General features: G+C 41.7%; 1 protein-coding gene across 3 annotated transcripts in view; it reads right to left on the bottom strand.

The window, feature by feature from the left end:
* Positions 1–158: 158 nt before the first annotated feature.
* LOC101174778 (uncharacterized) overlaps positions 159–9,839 on the bottom strand; it is a 32,537-nt gene continuing 22,856 nt past the window's right edge. For 2 of the 3 annotated variants that reach the window (XM_011487289.4, XM_078935753.1), the window contains exons 8-20: positions 9,331–9,462; positions 9,051–9,149; positions 8,920–8,963; positions 6,364–7,154; positions 6,112–6,263; positions 5,921–5,962; positions 2,922–5,810; positions 2,780–2,846; positions 2,343–2,456; positions 1,980–2,252; positions 954–1,067; positions 752–873; positions 159–673 (exon numbers count right to left, since the gene is read on the bottom strand). In XM_011487289.4, coding sequence (XP_011485591.2) covers positions 605–673; positions 752–873; positions 954–1,067; positions 1,980–2,252; positions 2,343–2,456; positions 2,780–2,846; positions 2,922–5,810; positions 5,921–5,962; positions 6,112–6,263; positions 6,364–7,154; positions 8,920–8,963; positions 9,051–9,149; positions 9,331–9,462 — 4,908 coding nt within the window. In that variant the 3' untranslated portion in view covers positions 159–604. The remainder of the gene's footprint in view (positions 674–751; positions 874–953; positions 1,068–1,979; positions 2,253–2,342; positions 2,457–2,779; positions 2,847–2,921; positions 5,811–5,920; positions 5,963–6,111; positions 6,264–6,363; positions 7,155–8,919; positions 8,964–9,050; positions 9,150–9,330; positions 9,463–9,839) is intronic. The other variant, XM_078935752.1, reaches the window with a different exon arrangement.

Genomic DNA, 9,839 nt, shown 5'->3' with positions numbered 1-9,839 from the left:
CTGGTCAAAAAATATGTAAAAATTGAAATGAATGTTTTGAAACCGGTGAAAAATTAACATAAGCATAACAGTAATTAAAACCTTTAATATGATTCTTCGCCCCAGAACTCCAGAAGATCTCCAAAGCAATAAAAAGCCTTTTAGAAGGAAGAAACCACTTTACTTTGTCACAAAAAAATTAAATCTTTATTAAACCAGCAGAATCAGGAAAAGAAATAGAAATATTAAACAACAATGAAAGAGATATCTAACAGTTTCTTCTGAACCACTTGTCATGTACATCACTGAGTAAAAGCCAAAACAAAACATTTTCCGGTGGTGTACCGAGCATCTATCAGTGATGATTTGGATCAGTATTTTATTTCTGCTTAAACAGGCCATGAAAGAAAGTCTTTTGGCAGTTTGTTCTAAAAATAAAACAACAAACCTGTTCTCCATGCGAACAGAAAAGGCGCTAGAAGTGGGGAGACTGTTCCTGATTACATATGTACAAACATTTGTCATAAATGTACATTAAATTTGATATAGTAGGGAATTTTCTGTTAACCAAAACTGCCGTGGCTCATCTTATGTCTTTTCATTTTAAAGAAGTTTCCAGTTCAAGTCAGTCGGACACAGAACCCTGAGAACTTTGTGTTCTGGAGGATTTCCACTGGAGCTTCCTGTTATGTTTCTGAAAAAAAGAAGTGCAGGAAAACATGACACACGTGTCTTTATTTCTAGATCGTCCTGCATTGAGGTTTTGTCCTACCTGCAGGTTTTCATAGTGCCTCTGACTGCTGCAGTGGACTTCTTTTGCTGCCTTCTCAGTCAGGTAGAAAACAGAGCAGATATTACAGAAAAATCCAGATTTTGGAACAACGTGCTCTTGACCTACGGGGGGGAAAAAAGATGTCAACGTTATAGGAATGAATTAACAGCTCTGAGGTGAACGAGTTTGATGTTTTTTATACCGATGGGGCTTTTGGGGTTGTATGGGGGCAGTAGAAAACCTCCTGGCACTGAAGGAGACTCAGAACGAGCTCGCTTGGATTCTAGTCCAATAGGCTCCTGCTGGCGCTTGTTACCTGAAAAAAAAAAATACAACAAAGAATTTCATTTTTAACCCTTTAATACTGGAGAATACAGGAAATAAAGCAATGAAGCAGAACCCGTTGGTTTCTGTTATTTGCGTAAATACTTGACTACAGTATTACCCCCTAATTCGCGGGGGTTAGGGACCAGCCAACCACGAACACGGCGAATACAGAGAACTACCCCCAGCGGGCAAAGAACGTCAGTCACCGGTCCTTACTCACCAAAAACCCCTCTGAAACATTTCTGATGGTTTGTAAAATATTTATCAAAGCCTGTACTTCCTTCTTTATCAGTTAAGTGCGAGAGAACACCTTCTTCCAGAAGAGGCCGGTTTCATCCATCATTCATTCATTCAAATAATAATTATTCTCCGCGATTATCTTCCTCAACGTATTGGGATATTTTCTGGCCGCTTCTGAGTCAGCTGATGCCATTTCTCCATGCAGGGCACAATCTTTGGTTTTAGCAATTCAGGATCCGGTGGAAAAAGCTGTGCAATGTTCCTTAGCAGCGGGCAAGGAAGCCAACGGGCAGCCGTGCTCTTCATCTCCACTCCCCTCCTCACCCGCAGCACCTCCAAACGTCTCACACGAGCGTCTTGAGCCGAGTTTTTGTGATCAACCTAACGGGAGTCACTGACTGAAAAAACATCTGTGAATAGTGAAATGCCAATATACGGGGGAACACTATACACCATACGGTTGTATATCAGTGCAAAACTGCTCTCAGCGTCAGAATCCGTTTAACGGTTGAAGAGTTACAGTAGTTCAAAGTACGTCAAAGCTAAAGCTCCTGTGTTACAGGGTTAAAATGGTATGAGATGATAAATACCAACATATCCACATTGGAATTATTATTTGTTTTTCCAATTTTGATACGTGTTCAAAAGCACTGTACAGTACCTTTAAGCTCAGTCATGAGTTCATCCTGCTCATTCTTCATCACAGATCCTTTCCCCTCATCAGCCGGCTCAGGCTGGAGCTGCTGCACCTCAGACTGACTCATGTCCTCCTCTGGCTTTTGGATCTCCGTTTTGTAATCACCTAATGATCCAGAAGTTTCTGGATCCGGTGTTGAAGAGGAATCGAGGGACGTAGGAGGCGGTGGCTCCAGTTCCTCGTCTTTCTTCTCTTCTTCGGTGCTCGACTCTTTTCCTCTGGCAGATTTTCTCACTGCTGGAGAAAGCAACATTTGTTTCATACCTAAACGTACGGCAGTGATCATGCAGCACACATATACACATATATCCATGTTATTCATTTCACCAGCTTGTCTGCTTTTCTTCTTGGGTCGGCCTCTTGATCTGGGTGTCGTCACCATCTTTTCTTCTTCTTCAGTCTTTCCCGGATCATCTACAGTTCCGAAGTTTGAGCTCTCTTCTAAAACAAAAGAGAAGAAGAAACATTTTGGTTACATTTCAGGTCACACGTGTGTGTCAGACTTTATACCGTAGAATTATAACTTCATGAACTTGAGAATCAAGTTGTTTTAAAGGTACAGTTGTCCCCTTGTTTATAGTGGTACTTACATTCTAAAAATAACTGGTGATCTTTATTTTTTTTACAATAATTACTGATGTTTTTTTAGGCTGCAAAACTCCTCACTCTGGATTTTTACAATTTTCTTTCTTGTTTAAACTCAAAGTTAAAACCTTCATAGAGCGAAGGACCACTGTGAGAAAAGTAGACATGACACTACAGACCTGCATCTTCATCGTGTTTTCTTTTAGCAGCTCTTGGTGATTTAGATTCTTCCGAACCTGTTGAAGTCTAAAAAGAAGAACCGAAAACAATTAAAACCAACTTCAACTGCTGCCGCCTTTGCAGAAGGTGAACTTCACAAACCTTTGGCTTAATAAGGTCTTCTGATTGGCCGTCCTGGATTCGTGGCTGGGTCTCGTGGGTTTGGGCTTCTTTTCCCTCTTCCACCTCTTCTTCAATAATCTCATCCAAAGTGACGAGGTCCTGCAGCTCTCTCTCCATGACCCCACTATCCAAACCTTCAAAATCTGCCTCCCCAGCTTCATCGCCCCCAACCTCATCCAGAGTCACCAGCTCCTGAGTGTCTAGATCCACCTTCTCCTCCTCCTTACTCCTATGGCTCCTTCCTCTGCTACAGCTTAGACTCCTCTGTTCCTGGTTTTCTCCGTTGTGTGCCCTCCTTTCCTCCCGTGCCCTCTCTCGCTCCTTCGCTGCAGCCAGTCTTTTATTCAGCTCCTCTTCCTCGGCTGTATCGTCGGGGTAATCTTCCTCCTCCTCGCTGACTTCGTCCAGGTTTTTAAGAGCATTTTTTGAGGTGGTTGTGTCATTGTCGGTCATTGCATCTGCTGATGCTGCATCGCCGCTCTGTGAACTTGGAGGCTCTCCGTCCGTCTGAGCGCCCGTCTTCTGAGTCATATCCTCACTGAGTTCTGTGGAAGGAACGTCAACACCTTTGATGGTCTCAGCTGACTGGAGCTGGCACTGGTATTCGGAACAAACGGCTGTGCTGTCTGCGGTTTGAATCAGGCTCCTCTTCTTTGCATCTTCCTCAACCTCCATATTGGACACTTCAGTGGGGGTTACCTCCTCTAGAAGTCCCTCATCTTCCACAGAATCTAAAATCTGATACAAAGGCTCCTCTTCCTCATTTAAAAGCAAACCTTTAGTTGTCTCAGGTTTCGTCTTCTTATCATTAGAACTTGGTGTTCCTGTACTTAAAGTTTGGTTCATGAAAGCCGGACCGTCAACCGCTTCCTCCTCAACAGAGTCAATAATCTGGAATTCATCTTCATCCTCTTCTACCTCTTTAACGGGTGACTCGACTTTCTTTGGAGCTGCTACTTGTTTCTTAGCTTTCTTGGTGTTTTTCTTTGGTCTACCTCTTCTTGGTTTTTCTTGAACTGGCGGTTGATCTTTTTGGACAACCTCCTCTTCTGGAGCCCCCAAAGTGCTGGAAGCTGTATCGTCCTCGCTTGTGTCCTTCATCACATCACCCCTCTTTTGTGTGGGAGTCCTTTCTTTTAGAGGAGCTTCATCTTCGGTCTTAGGAGTTTTTTCTTTTAGCCCCCGTGACTCTCTAGCTGGAGTACTCCTCCTCGAGGAAATATCTTCCTTTGCTTGATCCTGGTTCAATGATTTTCGTCCTCTGGTAGATCTTGTAGAGACGCTTTGTTCGTCCGTGCCTGCCTTCTTCTCAGGATCCTCTTCCTCTTTAGAACTTTTGGGGGATCCTTTCACACTTGACGTTTTCTCCTCAGTAGCTCCAGTATTACTTTTCTGATCCAGCATTTCTAAGGTTGGAACTTCCAGAACGGATTCGTCTTCAACAGAGTCCAATACCTCAAAGATCATGTACTCCGGGTCCTCCTCAATGTCCTCCTCCGTCTTTTCGTCTCTCCTTATGGATTTCTTCTTGATTTGTGTTTCAGATTTTGTAGCTTTCCTGTCCCGTTTCTTCTGCGACTCTTCTTTCTCATCTGATGATGTTTTGCTCTTTTGATCGCTCTTCCTTGTTGTGTTGTCTTCTTGACCGCCGGTACCAACCTTCTTCCTTGGTGCTTCATTAATGTCTGTCTCTGACTCTGTAGTTGTTGGCAGATCCTCGATCGCATCGAGGACATGGTACACTTCATCCTCCTCTTCTGTGGCTTCCTCCTTTGCGTTAGCTTGTTGGTGACTAAGAGTTTGGACTTCTTTGACAGGATCCAGAGGCTGCTCTTTGTCATCAGAAGTTTGCTCTGAATCTGCAGACGTTTTGGAGGACTCGTCTGTTTTGGTTTCAGCCTCCGTCAGTTTGACATTCCCTACACTCTCTATGGTAGTTGGAGTTTGGTTGCCTTCCTTGCTTAGAGCCATTTCATTTCCCGCTGTTGGTTTATCAGATTCACCAAAAACTTGAGCTCCTTTTCCTTCAGGAAGCAACGTTTGTTCTGATGATTGGTTTTCAGTCTCAGTCTTGTTTTCCATCTGAATCATTTCTAAAACTTGTAGGTCTTCAGGCATTGGAGCTTCTTTGTTGCTTGGATGGCCCACATCTTTTTGGACTTCAGGGTTCTGGTCATTCCCATAATTCCTCATTTCCTTCATGTGTTCAGCATCATCCGTCTTTGTTTTTGTGTCTTTCTTCTTTTCATCTTTGCTCGTTTCATCCTTGAAATCAGTCCTCGGACTCTGCATCTGGTGTTTAGACTCCACCTTTGAAGGTGGTTCTATTTTTGTCTCCGACTCAACAGCATTTCCAGCAGAGCTCTCTGCTGACACGCTGTGGTCAGACTCCGTCACTGCACTCTTTCCAGCTGTCGTTTCAGCTTTTGGCTTCTGGGACGTTTCTTCAGATTTTCTGGCAGCTGTTGATGAACGTGTAGTCCGACCTGCAGGAGAGGATGACTGTTTGGACGTCTTACTTGGTGGAGAATCGGACTGTGAGGAAGAGGTGGACGATGTTTTACTGGCTTTAGCAGAGATAGAAGGTTTGGAGGACTCGGATGAGTCGTTCTGATTTTTAGTTAAAGCAGACTTTGAGCTACTTGTTGTTGACTTGGATGAGGAAGTTGATGACGAACTCTTGGAGGAAGCTTTTTTGGCTGCCGATGACTCATCTTTGCTCTTCTTTTCAGTTTTATCCGTCGAGGTTTGGTGAGCATTGCTGTTGTCCACATCTCCTACGATTTCATCAAGGGTGACAAAGTCTTCGATGTTGAAATTCTGCTCATCAAAAAAGGAAGAGGAAAGCCCCTCCCCTTCACCATCAACCTGGAAAACAAGAGAAAAAGGTCAAATAAAACTTCACTTTGATGAGATTGTTGTACTTTAAGAGAATAAAAATGAACCATGGTTTCTAACGAAAAAAAGTTTGTCTTTACCGTTTCCTGCTTTTTATCTTTCTTATTTTCAGAGCTTTTATTCTGAAAGTTAAGAGAAAACCACAAAAACTTTAATGCTTGACAAATACGATAAATTACACTTGTTTCCAAAAAGAGATTTGATGGTTTCCGTCAGAAAAAATATTGTGTTTTTTTCTTTTTGCATGACAGCAGAATCAGGCAGAAATCACCTTTTTGTGTTCGCGCAGTACTGCGGTGAAAGCCTTGTACACGTTCTCATCGATTTTAGGAATCTTGTCTTCAAACATCAGTGAACTTGTGGACGCAGCAGCAGAGGTGGTTCGTGTTTCCACAGACGTTTTGGGTGCCGCCTCTTTCTTTCCTACAAACAAAGCATGTTCAGAGGAGAAAGTTTCGTGAGTACAGACAAAGGTGTCAGTTTTCCTAAACGTATGAAATTGTATTGAACGTCTTCAACAAACCTTCAGCATCAGTCTGCTTTGGTTCCACTTTAGAACTCTCATGTGAAGCCTCAGTTTCCATTCCTTTAGGTGGATCTGATCTTTGATGGAGCTCTTTAGAACCTTTGTCTGGTGTGGGAGGCTCATCCGGTGTGGTTTTCTCTGTGGTTTGGGGGGGAGGAGTCCCAAAGCCTTTAACCTCTTTGATACCAGGAGGCACTTCGACCTCCATGGGTTCTTCTTGTTTCACTTCGTGAGGCTTCAAAGGATTATTAATGATTAGGATCTGGACAGCTTCAGACTTTATAGTCTGGGCATCACCTGAAGGACTTCCTGCAGCTTCAGTCTCAGTTTTCTGTGTTTCTTCCACCGTCTTCTCTGCTCCAGCAGAGCCCTGAGATGCAGGTTTAAGCGTCTGTGGAGTTTTGGCTGAGGCCTTTGCATCAGCATCAGCAGTTTTGCATGCAGATGCTTTGGGCGCGGTCTTCGTTACGGGTTTGGTAACTTTTCCGGTCTTTTTCTGCACAACAGTCGGTTTAGCTTTACTAGTTTGTGTCTTTGCTAGAACCTTGGTCTTTTTTGGTCCTGGCGGCTCTGGAGCGTGTTCCTTGGCTTTGGTCGTCTTTTTAGCTGAATTTTTTGTCTTTACCGTTTTCGCAGTCTTACTGGTGGAGGCAGCGTTAGCTTTAGAAACCGTGACTTTAGCTTTGGCCGCAGGCTTTGCTGTTGTGGGTTTTTTGCCTTCGGATGCAGCAGCAGGCCCTCTTTCTTTTCCAGTTTGGGCTGTACGGCCACTGGATGATGCAGATTTACTGTAAGGTAGAGAGTTGGATGAGATTGTGGTGGAGAAATGTTAATCAAATGTTCACTCAGTCTCTAGAATCGCTCCAGGTGGATGTTAGTGTCCACCTGGACACTAACGAGAATATGCACAAGTAAAATGGATGTCTATAAATGTAAATAACCTCATCAACAACAAAGAATTCATCCTTTAAATCAGTGGTCTCCAACCTTCTTCAGGCTATGGACTGGTTTAATGTCAGACTATATTTTCACGGACCGGGCTGCGGTTTGCTTTTTTTCTTAAGGACTCTAGATGTTATGTAGAAATCATTAAATTGTAACAGATATTTTCTCTTAACCCACAACAAAGTGGACGTTAAAAAAAACAGACAGACACCAGCCTTGTTTGACTTTTAATGTTTCACAGATATAAACAAAAGAAAAAGAAAACAGTCACTAAAACTGTTTTTTTCCAAATATCCAAAACACAAAAATATACCGTTTGAGCAACTTTATTAGCAGCGTCTTTATGACATTAGAGAACCAGTTGCTATATATCAGGCATTAATATTATGGTCTGTGGAAACAACTGTGAGCCGGTGGCCTGTTTGACTTAACTAATCCTACAGCAACAGTTTGGCAAAGCAAACTGGAATTTTCTTTGAATTAACTTTATTTTTCCAGGAGGATCGATTGAGAGCAAATTATCGTGTACAATCATAATTTTGGCAAGAAGGCCCAGCAAAAGTAAAACCAGGAGAAAAAACTACAAAAAAAAAAAAAAAATACACGAATCCATGACAAACACACAGAATCAAACCATAAACCGCGTCATCAGCCGTACAGTACAGGTACATCAGACCAAAAAGCAGCTCTATTGGAATAAAGTTTGACAATCTAAACCAGTCGAGATGACCAGAAAGCCGGATCACTGCTGCGTTTCTGTAGCAGTAAAATAAACGTTTTTGTTCTTGTTCTGCCGCTCTTCCGCCCAAAACCAGAAAAATATTGTCAGAACCGAGAACGGGTACCGTTTGGATTCTATCTGGTACTTTTCAAATGGTTCCGGTGAAAAAAAAAATCAACAGTTTTTTCCAAAAACATTGAAGGGTGACGACTTTGCATTAGGTCTGCACAATCTACCGCAAATTTATTGTTATCGCAATAACCAGCTCTGCAATACGCATATCGCAAAAGACGGCAAAAATCGCAATAAATTGTAAACCCTAAAAATGTGTTAAAACAATCTTATGGCAGCTTGAAGCATTTAACGAATCAAATAAATCCCTTTATGCATTTGACCAATCAGATGGAGGCCTTTTATGTTAAACGTTTGTCATCTATGTCGACGAGGGTCATTTGGAGTATAATTTTTAAACTGTTGCAATGAAATGGGAATGATGTTTTAGGTTGTTCTGCTATTTGTTTACATACCGCAAATTATATCGTTAATTGATTATATTATAATCTCTAATGTCGCGAGTTTTCTTCATATGGTGCAGCCCTACTTTGCATTCAACATTTTGACTGATTTTTTACCTCAGTATTTTCAAAATCTAAGCTCCGCCCACCCTTACCTATTCTTATTCCAACCCGCCCACAATTGCTGGAAAGGTAAAACTACTGGCTAGCATAGCAAAACTGAATCAAATACAAATGACTGACATGTTTGAAACGAAGCACTGAAATCAGTGTTTTCTGTGCTACCGGTAGTCGGTACCAGTACGGACTAGTCACCGAATTTCAGTTAGAACTAAATGAAAGCATGACTGCTAAGGAGGAAAAACAACTTACTGCTCAGGAGGATTCTGCTCCTTCGTCTCCTTGGCAACACTTTCCTATCAAAGAACATATAAGGATTGTTATGATGAAATCTCAATAAAAACATATCTGAAACATTATACAGGAAGAGAGAAATGCATTACTTTTTCTGCGACAACAAAGATTTTAGTTCCTTTGATGTCCACATGTTTCATTTTCCTCAGCTTCTCTGCATCCTCCTCTTTCTCAAAACATACAACTGCCTGTGTGAAAGACAAGAGTCAGACAGTAAACCAACCAGGAGCAGCTCAAACTTTACAACGTTTAAACAATCTGAAAATTATCAATGAAATTAAAAAATGGTAACTAAAGAACATATTTTCTTTTGTTAAAGATCGAAGTTGAGATTTTTTGCGTGTAAACTCCTACTTTTGTGGTGCCTACCTCTAATTTTGATCTGAAAATGACCACTGATTTGGTTTTCCCAATGTTGTCTATGGCAGATTGGACGTCGCCGTGTGAAATCATACTTGTGACCCCTGAGAGCTTCACCATGGTGGGGGGAGAGGATTTACCCTGCAGAAAGAACAGAGGAGAAAGAACATCCAGCAGCTCGTGAGAAGAGATCTTCATCCTTTATGTCTTCTTATTTCAACACCTTAATTCATGAAAGATCATTTCATTATAAACAACCTGCATTAATGAAGCAGGACAAAAGCAGGAGTTTAGGCATTTTGGAAATACCAACAAAACACCAACAAAAAAACTGTTAACCTCTATTATATCATCCTAATTGTCACGCACAGCAGTAGAGGCATCATGATATGGGATTTCTTTTCTTCTTATCATTTAACAGTTTTCCTGCCATTGACGTATTTTTATTGTATTTGTGTCCGTCTGTTTAATAAGTTGACTGTGTTTTATATTTACAATACTTCTGTGTAAAAAGAAGG

This window comes from Oryzias latipes, chromosome 18, assembly GCF_053564925.1.
Source record: "Oryzias latipes strain Hd-rR chromosome 18, Olatipes_Hd-rR_3.1".
Classification (NCBI taxonomy): Eukaryota; Metazoa; Chordata; class Actinopteri; order Beloniformes; family Adrianichthyidae; genus Oryzias; species Oryzias latipes.
Note: the sequence above shows the minus strand (reverse complement) of the source record. Positions and strands in the feature narration are given on the sequence as shown.